General features: G+C 44.2%; 3 protein-coding genes across 3 annotated transcripts in view; 2 read left to right on the plus strand and 1 right to left on the minus strand.

Moving 5' to 3' along the window:
- wdr27 (WD repeat domain 27) overlaps positions 1-21798 on the minus strand; it is a gene marked incomplete at both ends in the record, with an annotated part of 86438 nt that overhangs the window by 53685 nt on the left and 10955 nt on the right. The window contains 9 exons of the mRNA XM_083775032.1: positions 1548-1669; positions 7969-8058; positions 8442-8545; positions 8644-8712; positions 9224-9293; positions 14675-14739; positions 16306-16442; positions 18088-18152; positions 19638-19729. Of these exons, the coding sequence (XP_083631158.1) occupies positions 1548-1669; positions 7969-8058; positions 8442-8545; positions 8644-8712; positions 9224-9293; positions 14675-14739; positions 16306-16442; positions 18088-18152; positions 19638-19729 (814 nt within the window). The remainder of the gene's footprint in view (positions 1-1547; positions 1670-7968; positions 8059-8441; positions 8546-8643; positions 8713-9223; positions 9294-14674; positions 14740-16305; positions 16443-18087; positions 18153-19637; positions 19730-21798) is intronic.
- Positions 1804-3038, plus strand: LOC310865193 (protein KTI12 homolog; the record flags this gene model as incomplete). Its single annotated transcript, XM_083774217.1, has 2 exons — positions 1804-1854; positions 2451-3038. The coding sequence occupies 2 exons, from the start codon at positions 1804-1806 to the stop codon at positions 3036-3038; spliced, it is 639 nt and encodes a 212-aa protein (XP_083630343.1).
- LOC310865195 (protein KTI12 homolog) lies at positions 6621-7436 on the plus strand (the record flags this gene model as incomplete). The annotated part of the gene is made up of 1 exon (XM_083774219.1): positions 6621-7436. One exon carries the CDS (start codon positions 6621-6623, stop codon positions 7434-7436), a length of 816 nt encoding a protein of 271 aa, XP_083630345.1.

Raw genomic sequence — 21798 nt, forward strand, 5'->3', positions numbered from 1 at the left:
ATCCAGATTTATGGCAGGACGACGCTTCAACTACCGTGATACTTTTTAGCTGACAAAAAGGAAATGAAATGAAGTAGCCTACTGTGTATTCAACCAAACGCTTTCCTTCTAGAGACTGTCTTCATCTTACGAATGAGAAAAGCCATGTGTACGTTTGGCTTTGCCCTGACAGAGCTGCTCTCCTCCCTAAAATGACTTCTGTTTGTTTGCCAAAGGTGTTTCATAAGATGAAAATCACCCCCCAAAAAGCTGCAACTTGAGCCAAGCTTCTAACAGCCTGGGCCCCGTCTGAAGTGAGAGGAGAGGAGCACCAAAGGTCAGCGTCGGCAGCTAGGTGGCAGTGACCATTTTGTATGGGGTGGCCATGCAAGTAAATGCCCTGTTTTTTTGTTTACCTTTCCTACAATTTATTTATTTCTTCATTTCTCCAGATATTTTCTGAAACATTCACCTAAAATCTAAAACGAACAGCATTTTTTATTCTTACAAAAATAAAGGGCTTTAGTGGATAATTCATAATGTATTTTTTTGTAAGTTTGGGTACCGGGGAAAACACCAAATTTCTCTACAGGGTCTCGAGACGAAAACGCTGAGCTAGGGGGAGAACCCGGCTTTGAGGACAGACCTATGCTTTGACTTGGCCATACATCCAACTGTCCCGCTAATGCTTTCTGGGGAAAGTGTGAGGTCCACCGAGGAAGTGAGTACATGCTCAGTGATCTGGACACGTGGAGGTCACAGAGAGCCTCGCACATGAACTTTGTGAAAACACTTATTTTGCTGTGTCAACATCATAGACACCTCTGTCATTAATCACACGAGTTCCGTGTTGAAGACGCTAGAATGGAAACCACTTGCATGAGCCCCATACTATTTTATTTTCACAACACATAAGCCCTTTAGCAAACAGAAAATACATGTTTAGGTTGGTACAGTATACACATCAGGAGAGAGAACCCTCTCAGTGTTTCCCAAACTTTTTTGTCCCAGGGCACACTTTTCATAGCCTAAAAATCGGGGGGAGGGTTAGTGTTACTTCCTGTCAAATCAGACGGCACACCTGGACATATCAAACGGCACACTAAAGTGCCGCAGAACACAGGTTGGGAATCCTAGGCGTAGAGAAGTGTTTCCCAAACTTTTTTGTCCCAGGGCACACTTTTCATAGCCTAAAAATCGGGAGGGGGGGGGGGGTTAGTGTTACTTCCTGTCAAATCAGACGGCACACCTGGACATATCAAACGGCACACTAAAGTGCCGCAGAACACAGGTTGGGAATCACTGATGTAGAGGAACCCCCCCCCCCCCCCCCCCCGCGCGCGCGCGAGGTCGTGTCGTGGTTCAATCGCTGGCCGTGAAGGCACCTAGGACTATAAAAATGGAGCCCAATCCATCCCAGCGGCACGGCAGTTGGCACTCAGCACCAAGTATTGGACTGGGAGTAAGTCCATGCGACATACTAGCATCATGGCCAGGGGGTGTATTTGTACATTTGACATACTAGCCAGCCCCCCCCCCCCAAATTGAACACTGAACAGGACATTTACCATAGAAATGACGGGTTCTGCATTGTCACAGGGCCAGATTTGTAGTGGTTGGTCCTCTGATGCACTGAGCCACCACTGTCTGCTGTGGCTCCAGCCCACACTGCTCACTGCCTTGCCATGGCCTGCAAACACACACACAAACACACACACACACACACACACACACACACACACACACACACACACACGCACAAACGGTTGACGATTACCCTGCTGGAACTACAGTACAGTGGGTGTGTGACCGCAGTATTCAATCATGGTATTGTTCATACAGCCAAGCAGACTGAGGAGCAGAGAGAGTTTCATTGTGACCTCCTGGTCACCTTCCACTGCTGTCCCGTTATATCTGCTGCCCTCTTGTGGAGGTGCACACAGACACATGTATGTCTTGTGAGTTGTGACACACTGGTGTGCACCAACACCTGTCACAGTAAGGCTGGATGAAAATCAACAAAGATTTTCTCCATGCCTTGGTGTAGCTCAGGGGTTCACAAACTTTTCCATACCAAGGACCCCCACATAGCCATATAGCTTATGGCTGCAGCCCCCCCCCCCCCCATTATGCAATGTCTTGCAAAAATAGGTAGTGTACAAGCACACATTTTGGGATCATTATCATTATTTCTAAATTCTTAACAAGCCCAAAATAGGGATGCCAGGTGGAAAGTGGTTAACCACTTGAACCCTACAGTCCCCGATTCTGGGGGAACATTAGGCAGAAATAGTCGATCTACAAGCTCACAATACATAACGTTGCGACTCGTTTGCTTGTAGGTCGGCTATTTCTGGCAAAGAGCTAGAAGGAAGTACAGAGCCAACTCAGGTCAGTTTCACTAAAGAATAAGTGGTTAAAACTGGCACAATAATTGTATGAATTGAAATCCAATCCAACTTTATTTATAGAGCACATTTAAAACAACAAAGTTGACCAAAGATTCACAAAAGGAAAAGAATGTCAGAGCGTTTTTAAGAGCTGAAGCGGAGAGGAGGCTCAACAAGGATGACGTTGTAATATTGGACTTGTTAAATTACATCAAAGGCTACCGATATGAGCTTTACTGCCTCATCAAACACACGCAGACACCTCACTGCCTGGTGTACTGCCTGACCTCCGCCGAAGTGAGTTCAGCATGGAACACAAACAGGGACCCCGCTGATCGACTCGCCCAGGAGATCTTAGAGGCGTTGGTGCTGAGATTCGAAGCTCCCGACTCCAGAAACCGATGGGACAGTCCCCTTTTCACTGTCCTAACGGAGGACGTGCTTCCGTTTGAAGCCATCTCCGACGCCATTTTCAAGCGAAAAGCACCACCACCAAACCAGTCCACGCGGAGTCAGCCGTTGTCCAGTTCATGCAGGAGGTTTGTAGAAGACAAGATCACATGGGACGCCTTGATGGCAATTCTCAATGCACAGAAGACGGGTCTCCCTGGAGATGACATTTTAGTTCCAGGAGCTACAGAAAATATTGAGCTAAGAATAAGTGGTTAAAACTGGAAAATAATTGTATGAATTGAAATCCAATCCAACTTTATTTATAGAGCACATTTAAAACAACAAAGTTGACCAAAGTGCTGTACAATTAGGCAAAGCAGTAATAAAACATAATAACATAAAGTAATAAAAACATAATACAATACAATCAAATAGTCAGGAATACAACATTAATCACGGTTTAAAAGCCAAGGAATAAAAATGTGTTTTAAGATGCGTTTTAAAAACAACAGGTAGTGTTGGAGCCAGCCTGACACGGCTAGGTAGCTGGTTCCACAGTTTAGGAGCAATGACTGAAAAGGCTCGGTGGCCTCTTCTCTCACACCTTGCGGATGACAAGGAGCATTTGATTAGCTGACCTCAGTGATCTAGATGGAACATATGGTTTTAGGAGATCGGAAACAAACTGACACTGATCCATTTAAAGATTGCAGCTAAAACGGGAGCTCAATATGTATCAGTCATTTGCAGGCCCTGGGTAGGCAACCCAGTCTGGTGGAGACCTGTGCCCAAGAGGAGTCACACTTTTCTAGTTTACAGTGTTCATATTTCCGGGTTCCTGTTAAAAGTCGTGCGGCAGAATTCTGAACAAGTTGAAGGCGGGAGAGGGAGGCTTGGGTGACGCCGGCGTAGAGGGCATTACAATAATCGAGGAGAGTTGTAATAAAAGTGTGTATCACTCGCTCTTGGTCCTTAAAAGATAAAACTGATTTAATTTGTGATAAAAGGCTCAAATGATTCAAATTAGATCTAACCACTATTTCTGTATCAAGTTTAAAAGCATTATCCATTTTAACTCCAAAATTGGAGACCATGGGAACCACAAAGGGTTGAAGTCTAAGGGCCCAGGTCTAAGGGGTGAGCATTAGGGGTGAGCATTACTAATGGCACTAATGGCATCCAGGGTTTAATATCATTTAAACAATCAAAGAGAGGCGACTGGGGGCTGTTGCTGTTTCTATTTAGGGGCATGTATATTTGGGAGTCATCTGCGTATAGATGGTACTGCAGGAGATGTCAGGTTTTTTTTAAATGAGTCCTAGCGGGAGAAGTGAAAACAGGATGGGGCCAACAATTTTACCTTGGGGGACTCCAGCTGATAGGGGGGCGGAAGAAGATGTCTCTCTCTCTCTCTCTCTCTCTCGCTCTCTCTCTCTCTCTCATATTAGCAGGCAACAGTGCAGCACGTGCAGCACTATCTCTCTCTCCGTTTCTGGCACAACAGCGCCCCTACTGGTACTAATAGTCATACTGGTGCTCATTAACGTCACATAGGCGGACCAACACATAGGCGGACACATAGGTGAACACGGACATTGCTGTTCTTTGGAGTGGTTGCACCACTCAAAAAGACTAAATGTAAAAGTGCAGTTTTTTCAGAAGCTTGGAAATTTGTCGATAGTTGGATAATACAGAGGTGTATTAGGGGTTCCACAACTGATACTTTAAAATGTGCTGGTACATCGCCTGTCGCAAGACGGGTGGGGATGGCATCTAACGGGCAGGATGAGGGTTACATCTTTGCAACAATGTCACACAGGTACATGAGTAACATAGGTCAAGAACAGGGGGTGGAAAGAGGACTCTAATACTAATAGTGGCTATTTTATCTATACAAAAGCAGAGGAAACTTTCGCATACCTCCGGGGAGGCTTCCAGACATGTGGATAGAGGAGGATTTAACAATACTTCAATAGTTTTAAATAATACTTTGTTGAAATAATAGAGAAATATGTTTTTTTCAGCCTTGACAGTAATTTGATATATTTTTTTATCAAACAGATTCTGAGGATGACATACAGTATGACATGTGAAGCTTGTCACTTTTCCAAGGAATGTTTTAAAAAAAGTTAAAAATAAATGTGTGTCTCTTTTCAGTTACCTCTATTTTCCAATTGTCCCCCTGGGCCCCAGATTGAAAACCAACTGGCTTAAGTCTGGCTTTTCCGACGCTGCTGTGCGTGCGTGCATCTGTGCCCTTTCATTTCATCTCTCATTTTCCCCGCCGCCAGTCTCTGACTTTCTGAGAAGACGGCATGTACCGAGCAGGCGAGCACCTCCTCGAACTCATGCTTGCTTTGGTATGTAACCAAAGAATGCATTTCTGGTCTCTCTTTATCTATGGGGTCTGACAGTGATGGCCCACTCAACGAATATTTGGACTGGTCCGTCCTGAAGTCTTTCATCTCAGTTCAAGGATCTGTTATATAATGTTACACAACCCAAGCAAAAATAAAGATAGGCCTAAATCAGTGGTTCTCAACCTTTTTCTGGATCCTGTACTCGAAAATCTTGGAAGCATTCGGCAACCGGATGGCTGCCGTGTTAAGTGGTGGGTGGGCCACTTGCATTTTCACTAGAGCATGTTTATTTTAATGATCAATCAATCGACTGTGTTCCAAATTGGACCAATGGAGCTACAGTAACGTAGTACTCTTTAAGTTCACTTTTAGTTCGCGTTTAGTTTACTATGAAAACCTGCATTTCATGTCAGTCAGTCTGTCAGTCACTCATGGCACGCTCCATATATGGCCGTCTCCATATATGAATTTCACAACTGACCTCTAAAAAACCCTGCATAGCCATTCATGGAGAAGAATGGATCATCACCTAGATCTGCGTATATGGAGCCGGTCAGCAACTCTGACCTCACGGACACCATGTTGATCTGATCTCATTCTCAACAAACCCTTAAATCTCTATGGAGCTGACCTGTGCTGACATTCCATATGTTGATCCTTCCCCACCCGTCCTTCCTCTTCAATGTCTCACTTTTGACTCTAGACGGGCCCACCCCAAAGTCATTAGCGCAGCCGGCGAAAACTAGAGTTCTCAACAGGCCTGAAAATTAAGGCCTGGCCCGGCCCTACCTGGGCCCTAAATGGTCTGGCTCGAGGCCCTGCCTGGCCTTACTAACACACACACACACACACACACACAGCCTCCGCACTAGCACGCTTGCCAGACCTCCCTCCCCCTTTTCACACAGCAACTCAATGTTTCCCTACCTGAATCACATGACAGATTCCCACGAGTCTCACTGCACATACACAACATATAAACTACAGTACACTAGGGCTGGGTACAATAACTGCAATATCGCGGTTATGTAACGCATAGTAAGACTACAGTAACAGCATAGTAACAGTACAGTAATAGCACAGCCGACCGATAAGCCTACAAAGCACCGTGGGCTTGTAGAATGTAGATCTGCGTTTTTCCACTTGTGTGCTCCATTGTCCTACAACAATTGTATAAAATAGGATTAATTTACAGAAAAGTATAAACCGATGAAATATGAAGATACAAGGTTTCTGCCCGACAGTGATATGTGAAATGACTCTCCTATTTTAAATTGGAAGGCATTTATAACAAGATGGGGCAGCATATAAAGGTGCGATATCCACATGGATCCTGCACGTCATGTGGCCAGTCTATGACATCTGTACTAGCCTAGTCATCCATGACATCAGGGAGATTACTCCCAGGTTAAATAACAACATGACGGGCTAGTGAAGCAATTCTCCATCTACTTAAGAAGTTATGTCATCAGTCAAATAATAATACCTAAAAGCAACTATGCCGCTTATCGTGATGTGCGGTTATCCCTGTAGTGGTAAAACACGAAGGGCAGAAGAATTAAAAAAGTACTTTGAACAGAATACAGACAAGAAGGTTTGCGTAGTAGGCGACAGGACGGCGGGCGCCGAGAAGAACACCGTTTACGCAGATTCACAAAAGGAAAAGAATGTCAGAGCGTTTTTAAGAGCTGAAGCGGAGAGGAGGCTCAACAAGGATGACGTTGTAATATTGGACTCGTTAAATTACATCAAAGGCTACCGATATGAGCTTTACTGCCTCATCAAACACACGCAGACACCTCACTGCCTGGTGTACTGCCTGACCTCCGCCGAAGTGAGTTCAGCATGGAACACAAACAGGGACCCCGCAGATCGACTCGCCCAGGAGATCTTAGACGCGTTGGTGCTGAGATTCGAAGCTCCCGACTCCAGAAACCGATGGGACAGTCCCCTTTTCACTGAGGACGTGCCTCCGTTTGAAGCCATCTCCGACGCCATTTTCAAGCGAAAAGCACCACCACCAAACCAGTCCACGCGGAGTCAGCCGTTGTCTTCTACAAACCTCCTGCATGAACTGGACAAGATCACACGGGACGCCTTGATGGCAATTCTCAATGCACAGAAGACGGGTCTCCCTGGAGATGACATTTTAGTTCCAGGAGCTACAGAAAATATTAAGCTCACCAGGAGCGTCAACATGGCAGAGTTACGGAAACTGCGGCGCCAGTTCATCAGCTATGCCAAGATGCACCCAACAGAGAATGTTGGACAGAGTGCAAACATGTTCGTGCAATATTTAAACAAGAGTTCTTAAAGCAATTGTTTAATTGTTTTATATGTTTTGTCTTAAAGTTAAATCTTTAAAATAATAAAAAAGATGTATGGTCATCTATCACATAAGTACTATGATATCTTATCAGTCAGTCATCTTGATAATATTTGATTCAAGTTTCAGCTCAACATCCATTGATTTCCAGTATAAGATTTCCAGTTTTAAAAAGTTAGTTAGTAAAATATTTTACTTCCTTGGCCTACTGGCAGCGTGCACAGGAAACCTATAGCGCTGGTTGGTCCAGTGGTTTGCAAGATTAGCCCAAGACATGCAGACACAGACCCTCTTTTGGGCTCCCACAGGAACCATAGCGTAAAGGAAATGGGGCAAAGACATCCTAATTTAGCGATGCGAAATGTTGACTAAATAAATATTTGCCCAAAGGTCAGGCCAAATAGCATTCTAATGTAGATTGTTTTGGAGGGAACTGAAGCAACCAAAAATCCCTGCAGACAAAAGCTCTGTTCACCCAGAGGTGTGAATGCAGGGACACACGTGCACACACCACACGTACCTGTGTAGACAGCTGGTTTGCCGGTGAGGGAAGACTTGTATAATAATACTGAACCGTCTCCAAGTCCACAGAGGATGTGTTTCCCATTGCCTAGGAACGACAAGAAAAGAGACAATAGTTTCATTATAATTTGATGTGGATTTGAAAGCTATAACCACTGCAACCCTATTTTATACTTAATAATACCAATTACCATGGTGTCAGGTAGCGAAAATAGCCAAACTACTGTAGATTGGCTATTTGCCCTAGTTTTTGAACATTTTAGAAAGAAAAAAAAGTTGATTTATTACAAAATATATAAATAAATCATATTCCAAAAATATGAACACGAGTTTGAAAGAAACATTATGAAGTTAGAGCTACAGTCTTATTGTTTCATCCTGGACTCCAGGTCTACTACACATATATTTATGATATTAATTTATGACAATGATTATTGTACAGTATTGGTGGCTGGTGCAATGGACACTCACCTGAGTATTGAAAACAACAGACTGGTTTCTTGGCGATGCTTAGTTTAGTGTGTGGAACACTGGGTGCAGTGCTGTTTGCTGGATAATCTCTGAGCTTCCATCCTCTGACAAAGGTAAATAAACAGACGTCTTTGTTCCATGAAAAATGATTTTTTTTTTTGCATGTTTATTGCAAAGTTGGATGGTTAGAAGGCCTACTCACATTCTCTTGTTAGTCTTTGTAGTGTGTGAAGTCTTCTGAATATTCGTCTTGGGTGAAAACATATTTCTTCTGAAAAGCAGCAGTTTAAAATGTGCACTGAGGTTCAACTACTGCAGACATTTATTGTTCCTGTCATAACAAATGTACCAGTATAAATAAAGGATTTGCATTAAAGTCATGAGTTAGAAATGTTTGCGTCTGTTTGAGATGGAAATCTGTTGTTTGTGTTTTCCACTGAAAGCCAGCATGAATAATGGTGTAACATGCACCCCTCCACCAATACATAGTGAGAGTGGTCCAAGTAGAAGCCCAATTAGCTGCACAACGGTCTCGTGTGCCAAAAATAGACGATCTACAAGCTCAAAATGCATTGCGTTGAGAGCTTGCACTAAAAATGGCTGATCTGCAGATCAGCCATTTTCAGTGTGCGATGCCAGCACGCAACTAAGTATAAATCAGGTTTCAGCGTTTATGCTATTCATTGACCTGGCTCGAACAAAGTCGAATGTGAAATATGAATCCTCCCTGAACGCTAGTTTGTAGGAGGCCACCAGCCACGTATCCCAGTCCATGGACCTACCGAGGAGAGCTGGTGTATCCTGATGACCTCACATTGGAATGGAAGACCAGGGGCTGTTCCCGCACACCTCCTATGTCAAAACATAAGATCAATAATGAGACGTGCCATCCAGAATGATTTGTGAATATGAAGTACAGCTACAGCAAGAAGATGATACTCAAGCTGAAAGTAAAAGGATATATTATTCCAACTATAAAGATCAAAGACACTATTGAACAGTCAGGTCCTTTTGCTCTTACTTCGTACTTGGAGGGTGGGGTTTACCACTCCCCTGAGTATGAACCAAGTCAAAACAATCAAAAGACCTGCCATCTCTGGTTTACATCCTGTATCTGCGTGAAGTAGACGTCCGTCCACGTTTTTAGGAGACCGGAAGCAGGGTGGAGTCTATTCATTCCAATGGAAGAGTGAACGTGAACACATTCTTTAGCCCCATTAGCCCACAATTTGTAGGATTTGTGTACCATTTTGCCTCTAGTGGCTCCAATTAGGATGGCAGATGTTCATAAATTAACCATCTTTGGTATGAAGTTAGCCTGATGATCAGACTGAAGCTGCTTGGAGTGGGCGAGGTCTGAGCAGTCTACTCAGAGCGGTCAGGGGCTATATTCTGGATCCAGGCTAGTAATAACAGCAACATGGCTGTCTTCTGACAATGCTCAGTAGTTAAAAGGCCTTATATAGCAACTTCTTTATTAAACCTTACTACTGTCCATTATTATCATCATCATCATTAGGGAAATACAAATAATTTTATTGGCATGTGATCTTCGGGGGTTGTGACTGTGAGAATGGAGGTCCAAACCTGTGTAGGCTGGCCACTTAGTAAAATCCTGAGTGTCTGTTACGATTGCATTTGGTTCCATTTTGTACACCGTCAGAGTCAAACGAACACGGAGGATTTAACAGTGCAGCTCATGCAGCCCAGGAGACAACTTAAGTGCATAAACCACAAACTCTGTGGGACTGAGCGGATTCCTCCTCCCCCCCCCATTCGCTTGTCAGTGCCTTCGCTAGTGAGCTCAGTTTTTCCACGACCATTAAAATGCATGTGGCTTTCCAAAAGCAATCCTCCCGAATGCAGGCAGCGTCAGAAAGAGTCACATCGTCCCTGCCTGGTAACTCAGCAATGGAAGCTGCTATAGAACAGAACTGAACCATTTCATCGCATTAACACCAACTCAGCAGCTATACTTGTGGCGGTAAATCAATAACGAGTCGTGTGGTTATTGAAAAATAATGCACTAGGCTTACTAAATTAAATAATGTGTGGTTAGGCCTCCACAGATTATTTTTCGATACGATTATCCTGCTTAAACCACGGGCACTTTCTTGCCAATGAAACGAAGCTGTGTTGCCACGGTTTTCGAAAACCTTGCGATAAATGCATCACCTAATGCTCACAGAGCATTGTGAGTGACCTTGTAGATTTTTGGCGTGTGACACCAGCACACAATGGCGTACTACTACTACTACTAAGTGGGAGGAGCCGTACTAACAGAAATGAGTCAGTCAGCTGACATTAGGCATGTCTTTTATATACATACTGTATACACAAACGTGACACAATGCAGCAGTTGTCTTGAGCGAGACACTGAACCGCCGAACTGCTCCCAATGAGCAGGTTGATGCCTGCCATTGGTCTTTGAATGTATTACACATTGTTAAGTGCTTCGGACAAAGGCGCTATATACCGTAAATGCAACCATAAAAGCTGACACTCTTTTCAGTGAATCTCTTAGTCACATTGTTCTTGTTAAGTTTAACAGAGCTCTGCCAGCTCATTCAAGCCTAATATCTCCCCTGGCTAATCCAGGGATATCCCGGTGTATAAGTGGTAGAAGTTTGGATTCCCATACAGGTTCAAATCACATACAGGACTGTACCTGACAATGACCATTTAGGCTGAAACTTGGGAGCATAACATTTTCAGATGCACCTGCAGCAAGTACAGTGCTATCAAGGTCTTTTTAGAGAGGTCAGGAAGCAAAGACGCGTACGATGGACTCCATCTTACTTTGATGCAGGTCTTCAAAAGTATGCATGTGCAGTAAGACCCGGTGGCATCCTTTGAAGCCATGCGTTTTGCGATCACATGATCAGGATGGCACATGATGTGAGATATGACAAGCATCCCTCCTTTCAGTGGCCTCACGCCATATGCTGGGCCATTTGTGCATGTACAACTTGGGGTCTTACTGTGCATGCATACTTTTGTGGACCTGCATCAAAGCAAGATTGAGTCCATTGTACACGTCTTCGCTTCCAGACCCCTCTCTAAAAAAAGACCTTGCTGTAGATAAGGCACCTAATGTGTTTGTGCTTTCTGTTGCAGGGAGTCTGGGTCCAGAGCCACACCAAAGACCACACTCTCTGGCGTTTACACCAACGTGGTTGAGTGTTTGTTAATGTCACTCGGCGTCTGATTAATTTATGGTTTCTACTCCTGTCGATGTCAGTCACTCGTTGACCGTTTGTTTGATGTACTTTGTGCTGGATTTGGAACATTAAAATAAAAACTTCTGTGTTGTATGATGTATCCCTCCTTTGCCCCTGACTAATTGGTCAAAGTCAAAAAACATATAACATAAAAAAGCAATAAAATCAACAATCTCATAATGCATAGATGGAAAATATACATTCTGGATTCCCAGAACTCCGGCTCTCCTGACAAGTTGACAACTAACAATGGCATGGTTTGTACCCAATATCTATCTATAAATGCACCAAGTCTCTGTCTGTCTGTGTGTGTGTACTGTTGTAATCCACGTATCTCGAGAACCGTTCGCCCCACCGACTTCAATTCGACACACGTTTCCACACCACCACAGGGAGTGCAGTGCCCGGTGTCGAGTCCGTCGGACCCCCGGTTGTCCAGAACCGCCCAGGCTCTGGACAGGGCCCCTGCCCAGCGTCCATATATGGAGCTGGCCTGTTCTGACGTCTGCATAGACTCCATATTTGGGCATGCCTGACAAATAATCAATTTATGGGCATAAAAAGGGACACTGACAAGACGATTTCCAACGATGCAAGTTGGAAATGCCCCACCCAGACATAATATCTGGGTGGGGCATTCATTTCCAACTTGCATCGTTCCAAGTAGGCCAGTGCCCAACGGGCACCGCTGTAGAGGCTCCAACGGGCACCGCTCTAGTGCTTTTTAATGAGCAACACTGACCATGCCAACAATGCTGAAACAATACAGCATTCAACTTCAGCCCTCACGCTACTGTATATCAGTAAGACATCTGGCTCAAAAAGTGTAACAATTTATCATCACCCTCTCTAAAAGCCAACGCCGTGGCTTTACGACATGATTATAGCATACGAGGGTATGTGGCGACAGCAGAAAGCCATCCTACAGCTACGGTTCATTTCATGTAAAAACTGCTACATCAAGTTGCAGCTGTCAATCAGTGCTGGACTATTGGATTCCAGCATTGTGCTCAATGGAGGAAAACGTTCCATTCCTGGAGTCTCATAATTGCACCTCTTTTGAATGTATATGCACTTTTTGTAGATACCCATGGGAATACGGAGGGGCAGGGCGAGGGGGCTCTGTAGGAGTCAATGGATGTTTGTGGTTTGGGGTCTGACAGTGCATGCACAGCAGCAGCTCCGGTCTCGCCGGGAGATCGCCTACAAGTCTGGCACCAGCATCTCCTTTCACTCCAGCTGTGGTCGAGTCGTGCTCTTTAATTCTGGCTTTCTCGACTGTCTGTAATGGCAGCATGTAAACCGCAGCATAGCTACCGTCTCCAGCAGAAGATTTCAGAGCTGCCAGGAGCTAATGATATACAAGTGTACCAGAAATGGCCTTACGAAGGATCTATTGGTGCCCATTTCACACACACACACACACACACACACACACACACACACACACACACACACACACACACACACACACACACACACACACACACACACACACACACACACACACACACACACACACACGATCTGTCTGTCTGTCTGTCTACTACTGCAAACCACTACACTGAAATATGCAAGTCCATATTTGGAGGTCAGTATGATGTCATATTGAGAACGTCAGAGATTCTCTGGCAGAGGTATGCTCCCCCTGAGCCTCATACCTGACGCGTAAATATGGATCCCACTGCAGCTCCAGGAAAACCCCGCCCGTATGTTTTAATATCAGTAAGGAATCTCCTGTATTGACCGCGCCTCGTGCACGTGCATTTTCACGCGGATAAGTGTATTTTACTTTCCCTCTCCACACGCATGAGCAAACCGACACAGGCAATTAACCAGGATAAGGCACCGATACTGTGATACAGCATATTAAGCCTAGTAACATAAATCTGGGGTTCTGAGCAGCCGGGGGCGGGGTTTGCCTGGGGTTCTGAGCAGCAGGGGGCGGGGTTTGCCTGGGGTTCTGAGCAGCTGGGGGCGGGGTTTGCCTGGGGTTCTGAGCAGCTGGGGGCGGGGTTTGCCTGGGGTTCTGAGCAGCAGGGGGCGGGGTTTGCCTGGGGTTCTGAGCAGCAGGGGGCGGGGTTTGCCTGGGGTTCTGAGCAGCAGGGGGCGGGTTTGCCTGGGGTTCTGAGCAGCAGGGGGCGGGGTTTGCCTGGGGTTCTGAGCAGCAGGGGGCGGGGTTTGCCTGGGGTTCTGAGCAGCAGGGGGCGGGGTTTGCCTGGGGTTCTGAGCAGCAGGGGGCGGGTTTGCCTGGGGTTCTGAGCAGCAGGGGGCGGGGTTTGCCTGGAGCTATGGTGGAATCCATAATAACGCATACCTGACACCTCACTGATGTATGAGTGAGGGTTTCAATTAGAGTTGACCTCAGTCTAGTTTCGGACAGCTATGAGGTCACAGGGACCACTGAACACCTGCTGTACTTCTAATCAGTTCATCCCTAAAGTCCAAGTGGACATTTGTGCCAAAGAAGGCGCAAGGCGTTGCTGCGATATGGCGTTCACAACAGGATAGATAGAGGGTATGCGTGTGACATCATCATCAAACCAGGAAGTTATGCGGGAACGCCTACTGAGTGCCAAAAAGTACTTTCTAGCCTTGACAGCTCATACATACAAACAGAAAAGTCCAATATGATTGCATTAAACGACGTTAAACAACATTAAACTCACTTTGCCCCTCACTTTGCCACTCGATTTGCCATTCACTTTATGCATGCGCATACCCTCTATTGGGATGGATTGGACAGTCTCCAGTCTAGCCACGGCTTAACATATTTTATTTAACCACTAAAGTCCTACTCTAAAATGTTCAACAACAGCCGACTGCGTTGCAAAGCGCTGTGAGCTTGTAGATCTGTTACTTTTCCAATATGTTTGTCTATAATGACATGCCCAAAACAGGTATGCCAGGTTTAGAGTGGTTACAAATTGGGACGCTGCATTGGGGCTGCATAATTCCTCAAAAGGGTAAAGAAAAAGTCAAATGACGGGCTCTAGTTTGAATGCTGCAGACCTTTCTTTGTGGGTTCCTTCTGTTTGAAGGCAGCATGCAGAGGAGATTCCAGCAGTGGGGGAGCACTGTAAAGGAGACAGAGTTACTGGAAACGAACAGGCACAGCATTTTCCATAGTTATGGATTATTATTAGTCCCCTCTCATTCTCTGCACAGCACTATAATGGTTGACTCGTGAAAAACCAGAGGACGTGGATGTTTATAATAAGCTAATTTAATATGGAAATGTCAGTGCTGGGTCGGGGGTTCTGGGAATGAGGCCAGGTGTAATGTAAGCTATATCCACATGCCCTCACACCGGAGGCCAGTCAGGTGCCCATAGAGCCCGAACCATGCCAGAGGTTTGGGTCCGATGGCGTTTCGATTTTGGAGAGTCCTAGAACATCCATTACTGATGTTTTGCTACCGATATTTTGAAAAATAAAACGTGCCTTGCTGAGGCAGACAAAAGAGCCCTCATTGTGTGTGTTTGGTTAGGTTTTGCTTGCGCAACAAGTTGGCATCTTCAATTACACTTACCAAAATGTTGCTACTGCTCCGTAATTACAGGTTTACAAAACCAGAGACGTGCAGGGCAGTGAATGCTGAGCGAATACATGGCGATGAAATGATCACATTCTGTTATTTACACAAGTATATTTGTGAACATTCACCACAGTAATCCAACCCAGAAACCAGGTGACGGGTGATGTCACATAATGAAGTGATTAAGTGATCGTTGCCTGTCCTCATTTATGTTCGCGACAGTTCAGGCATTCAAATGCTAATCTGGTGGCTTTTGTTTGAGAAATGGCAGAGTTACCGTTTTGCAGATTTCCGTGACCGGTCACAGGGACAGACATAGGGACATAGCACCGCTCAAAAAAATAACTGATATACTAAACTCACAACGTTGTGAGCTCGGTGGATTGGCTATTTTCCAATAGCTGAAGTATAAAATAGGGTTGAAGTGTTGCTCATTTTGCTGGGGACCCCCTGGAACCCCCAAAGGACCCCTGGGGGTCCCCGCCAGACCCCACTTTGAGAACAACTGATCTACAAGTTCCCAACACACCACCCAGTATGGGTATGGCAGTCACAAGGGAATACATACTGTCCAGTAAGGGAAAATTGGCAAAGTTTGTTAATACAGCATCACAATCATCATAACTTTGCCTATTCAAAAATAGCAGATATACAAGCTCACAGCACGTCACTGGGTGCCATGTTGTGAGCTTGTACATCCGCTATTTAACATTTCAAACAACATTTCAAACATTTTTTTTAACACACACCTGGAGCAAAACATTTTCAGTCTGAAATATATAAATTTGGGGGACATGGAAAAAGGGTTAAAACTACTGCATAAGGACACGGACCCCCATTCGATACATTTACCATTTTATCTCTGGGATCCCAATTCAACCTGTCAAATGTCTCAGTGTCAACTGTCATTTTAACTCTTCAAGTGTAGAAATGAAACCAAATGGACCTGTGAGGGTCCATTTGGTTCTATTTCCACACTCTCAAGAGTTACATACCAGTAAGAGTCCATTTGGACCGCTTGGTGGTCCCCAGACTCCAATAGTCTTCTACGGTATCTATAGCTAACAGACTGGACAGATTAATGCTGGGTGGTTATGCATTATTACCTTGGGACCACTGTGAGGTCTTCACCTCCTGTCCAGTTCGGCCTCAGGAGGTCACGCCGGCCATCTACGGAGTCTGGCATTTGGACCTCCAGCAGGACCACACAAGGAGCGAACATGGAGCTCACTAAGCACACCGTCTGTGGCCCAGGGCAGAGGAGGCACATTTAAGCAAGCATATAATTGATTAACCATTTAAGCCATATTTTATACTTTGAGGGGTGCTAGCCCCTCCTATGCCCAGCTTTCCGGCTTTGTGTAAACACAAACATTGAAGACAAAAGTGAAGACTGATGCAAATTGTGATTGGCCGGAATGCTTGGGTGAGAGATGAGCCATTGGTTGAGCATCGCATAACGATTGCGCCACGGGTACCCCATAGCGATGATTTGATTGGCTGAGCAAAGTATATACATTGTAAGATAAAAGTGAGGGCAGAAGTGAAGACTGAAAAGTGAGGGCGCAAATTGTGATTGGCCAGAATGAGATGATTTATGATGATGTATGATGATAAGAGCGATTTTTGTATTGTGCATCGTATGGCGGTGCACAATACAAAGAAATCACACCCAAGTGAAGTGAGGGGCGCTAATATATTAAAGTCTAACTCATGTTGCTATGATTAGGTGATGTGAAACCAACGGTGAAACGGTAAAAGTTATGAAAAGAAAAAATGGCATTGTAGTGTTTGTTTTTTAAAGAAGAAACCAATTAAGCTTAGGTTGAAAGATAATGTATATGCAAAAATGAAGAGGAGGGCAAGAGAAGGTATGAAGCTTTTACTTTGCTCCGTAAGTAGCACATAATTGCATCGTTGCTGGAGCAGAAACATTCACTTTACTTCAGCATGCACTGCAGGGCAGGCCACAGTCAAGCCTCGTAAAAGCTTTTACATTTCTCATAATCTTGGCCTTGTGAAACCGTAAACTGCTAATTGCAGTGTTATAAAAATACCAAAGGTTTGATGGATGTGCATCACTGCATCCTATGATATTCAAAATCAGTATAGGAAACAAAAGCAAACATCCACATGTAATATGTCTACAAAATGTTCCAGCAGGAGAATCTTCCTACTTGTATCCTCAAGTAGGAAGATTCCTCTGTCTGTCCTCATCCATTTTTCCCCGCAGCAGTTTGGCCAGTCTAGCTGAAATTGCACACAGGCATTGACCATTGGCATATCGTTGCTGTCAGGTGCATGTCCAAAACTTTCCAGGAAAACAAGAAAATGGCAGATCTACAAGCTCAAAACGCATTTTGAGGGTGATATGTAGTTGCAGTCACGGTCCCATAGCCTGGACAGAAATATGAGTATACTATGGACCAGTGTTGACAGCAAACTTTAGAATAAAATTCACATTTTAGTCGACTAAAGCTACAGTTGATTTAACCTTGATGGCATCGCAATGCCTGATTTATACATTTGTGCCGAAAATAGCCGATCTCCAAGCTCACACCGCGTTGCTCTGCAAAGTGTTGTGAGCTTGTCGATCTGCTATTTTCGAAGCATGACACCTGCACACAACCAAGCGTAAAATTACTTGTCTTAGTTCTACTGGATCTCTTCTCCACTAGTCCCTCCAACATTTTTGTCTAGTTTTTATTAGTTGACGAAAATGTCAGTAAATTTCGTCCTAGTTTTATATATGAAATCTATGAAATTAACGAAGTTATTAAAGACTAGTGTTAATAGAAGATTGAGGTGACGTACAGTTGTCTAATGTCAATATATTCCACAATTGTATGCATTTGTTGTCAACATACATTAATATTAGAGATACTTACGCTGTTCTGTCTTCCTGGAGAGATGGACCATGACCCTGCCATGGAGATGTTGACCTTGGGGAACTCTGTGAACAAACAACACGCACATGTACTGTACTGTATGCACCCTACTGTAGCTGTATCAGGCATTCTATCTCCTTGTTCATGGCTATGTTATGGTTATGTATGGTTCCATTGGTGCACGCTCAGTTAAAGGGCACTATCTATCTAACCTTTTATTTTTTTTAACCCATTTAGGCCTGACGTTAAAAATAAAATAAAATAAAATAAGTCTTCTAAATCCTGACAGTTTTATTAAATATCCATGTTTCTATGTCAGTTGTTCTCAAACATATTCATGTCAAGGAACCCCAAATATATACAGTATATGACATTGGCCGCCGACCCTGATCTGAAAATATGTTGTTCCAGGGACCCTCTCAGTAGCAAAGATTTGAGTTTAAAAACTCGCTCTGAAAGAACATATATTCATAGCAGATCTGCTATTTTTCAATAGCTAAATTATAACAATGCTTAAAACACCAAAAGGGGTTCCTCGCCCAAAATGGGTTAATGAATACAAAGTTATGTTAACACAATATAACTTATACAATCGGGGTGGTTGTATTTTGTCTCGCTGCCTTCTATTTAGACATTTACAGTAGGTCATGTCAAATGCTGCGTTCACACAGGCAAATACAAGACACAAAGATGCAAAAGCTACACGGCGTATTTGTATTTTTGAGGGGCGCTAATGTTCGTTTTAAAAACGCCAATGAAGGGAAAGTTTACATCATATTGTCCCTCATTATGTCATATTGTCTCTTTATGGTTAATGGCATTTAATGTTTGTGTTGGCACCGTTTGTTTTACATCACCATTACATCACCTAATCAACATGAGTTAGACTTTAATATATTAGTGCCCCTCACTTCACACAGGTGTGATTTTTAAGTTGAAACCAGCTCTCAACGCTTTTGTAGCTTTGTTGCTTATGCAGCAGCTACAAACGTTGGAAGCATCTTTGCATCTTCATGTTGCTGGCTTCCATTGACAATGAACGGTAAGACTGCATCTGTGCCATCTGCCCATGTGAATGCAGAAAAGGATCATGTCTCACCTAGTAGACACAGGATCTGACACACGTTTTGACCTGAAGGTCACGATTTAATTCTCCCCCCCCCCCCCCCGAGCACACACACACAGGTTATATTAGCTCAATGGCAAAACACTAAATAACAGCACTTACTTTCAAGAGGTAGAAGAGGAAAGTTAAATAGTGCAGCTTTAACATAAATTTGTATTCATTAACCCATTTTGGGCGAGGAACCCCTTTTGGTGTTTTGAGCATTGTTATAATTTAGCTATTGAAAAATAGCAGATCTACAAGCTCATAGCTTTTAGGTCTGCTATTTTTCACGAAATCACGAAAATGTGCCTGAAATCTTTGAATATATGTTCTTTCAGAGCGAGTTTTTAAGGGTTTTACTGCATAGCACAGAGGTTGCCATATCCTCGCGGCCCAGCCGTGGACCCTGGCTCACAGGTTGGGAATCACTGGCATACCGTACCTTTAAAATATAAGACAGCGAGGAGGTCTGAGGTTGCCAGGTCAACCAGGTACAAGCCATCAGAGCTTCCAATCCACAAGCAGCCGTTTCTCCTGCAAGGGACCCATAGGAAAGCAAAACTAACTTAAATTAAAATAGCGGATCTATTTTCGAGCGAGATGTCGTACGACAACGTATAAAATAAAATAAAGAAAAATCTGGTTTGTGGTTAAAAGAGGACTTGGCTTCAAAAGGGCATCTGAGCAGGGAAGACAATGTAACCACATACTGAAGGAAAACATGCGCACGTGATGGAATGGCAAGCAGTGCACACCATGGGACTGAGGTTCGATCCAAGTCTGGATTTTCCCTTCACTTAATGCAGTGTAAATCATGTAGGCTTTACACACAAGATGATGGAAACTGTTGCCACCTCACGCTGCCATACAAAGATGGTGGGGTGAGGTGAGGTGAGGAGCAGTGAGGAGAAGATTGTTTTTTTTAAAACCTCTTTGACACCATATCAACCAAATTACCGTATCACCATAAGAAGAACTATATTGTTATTTAAATAAATCTGACCATTTCACCTGCTAAAATTCCTGACACAAATATGCACATTTGGCCATGGTGGTTAGCGATATGTCTCCGCTGTAGTGCAGGCTGAAGCCTCTGACTGGAACGAGAGTAGTGTAGATGGCGCTTTGAGATCATTTGTCCTAACATAATAAATTAAGGTCACAGGCTGGGGTTTGAAACAAGTTCCTCCTTAAGCTGGCAGCATCACATGTTTTGACAGCGTGAAGTAGTTAATGCCACTAAGGTTTCCTCTGAACGTTATGGAAACATGCATAGCCATTAAGCTGTACTAATAAAGAAGATGTGCTTTTAAAACTGCTGCCAGACTTAGTTGACAGCATAACATTAAGTGTAGCGATAGAACATATAGCAATATATGTATTATGACATACTAAACTATAATTTGGATGTCCGAATATCTATTATACATTAGAGAAGTTGTACCCAACACATGGCAAGAAACCCAAAGCCACAACAGCTATGTCGCTATTGCAACACCCACAACACCATCTTACACAGTACACTCACACGGGCAGTGACGTCACACAGTTACCCTTCGCAGTGTTGCAACGCTATCTCCTCCTATTGCGCCCATCAACCACACTCGACACCACCCGCCAACAAATGTTCATTGCAGTGCCACCAAAGATGCCTCCCGTCCACACTCACGGCGGCAATGCATTTGTTTACTACAAACATTATCGCCCCAAGCACCCACACCCCCGGAACACTGTTGCCCTTTCACCACGCTAAATTCGCCAGGTCTATGCGAGTGAGCACAAATTACATGTGAGAAAATTCATTCACAAGCCCACAAATGCCATTCAACACACACTACGACTCGCTTACAATTCGCGAACCTGGCAACTACTACTCCGTCTTTTAATTGGCTACTAGCTCTGCCTCTCAGCCTGTGCTGCTCTGATCTCCGAGTCTCCCTGACAGTCCTGTCCACAGTCCACTGTCCGGACTCCGCAGGAGAAAAAAACGAGGAAGGAGAGGAACTTTCGCCTCACGATTTTGCTTATTCCTTCTAAATCTCTGTATATTAAATATCGCTCTCTCAGCGAATCTCTTAGTTACATCAACATTGTTCTTTGACATATTTTGGTTTGTACCAAACTATTACAATTACACCGTTCGAATTCGCCATTTCGCCTGCCAGCCATACTGCCGAGTACATTTGATTGCGCACACACACACACACAAGCACACGCACGCCTGGAAAGCCACGATCTCTCTCCCTCTCGCCACGCCACGCATGCACGCACACACACACACACACACACACACACACACACACACACACAGGAATAGCCGTGCAGCCTACACGGCGGCAGCGAGACAGGACGTTATAATCTTGAGTTTCATTAAATAACTGTCTTTCTCCGCACGCGCGCACACAACATTATTCAAGTGAAATGCGTAACGCCAATATTGGGATAATATAGGCTACCAATATGTGGTTAACCTACAGGGATTTACCCACCGAATGAATATATATATATATAATCATCTATACCAGGGCTGCCCACACTTTTTCTTACTTCAGAGCTACTTTCATAACGACCAGCTCATATACCTACCAAATAAAACTATCATC

Source organism: Protomyctophum parallelum, assembly GCF_964188405.1.
Source record: "Protomyctophum parallelum genome assembly, chromosome: 10".
Taxonomy (NCBI): Eukaryota; Metazoa; Chordata; class Actinopteri; order Myctophiformes; family Myctophidae; genus Protomyctophum; species Protomyctophum parallelum.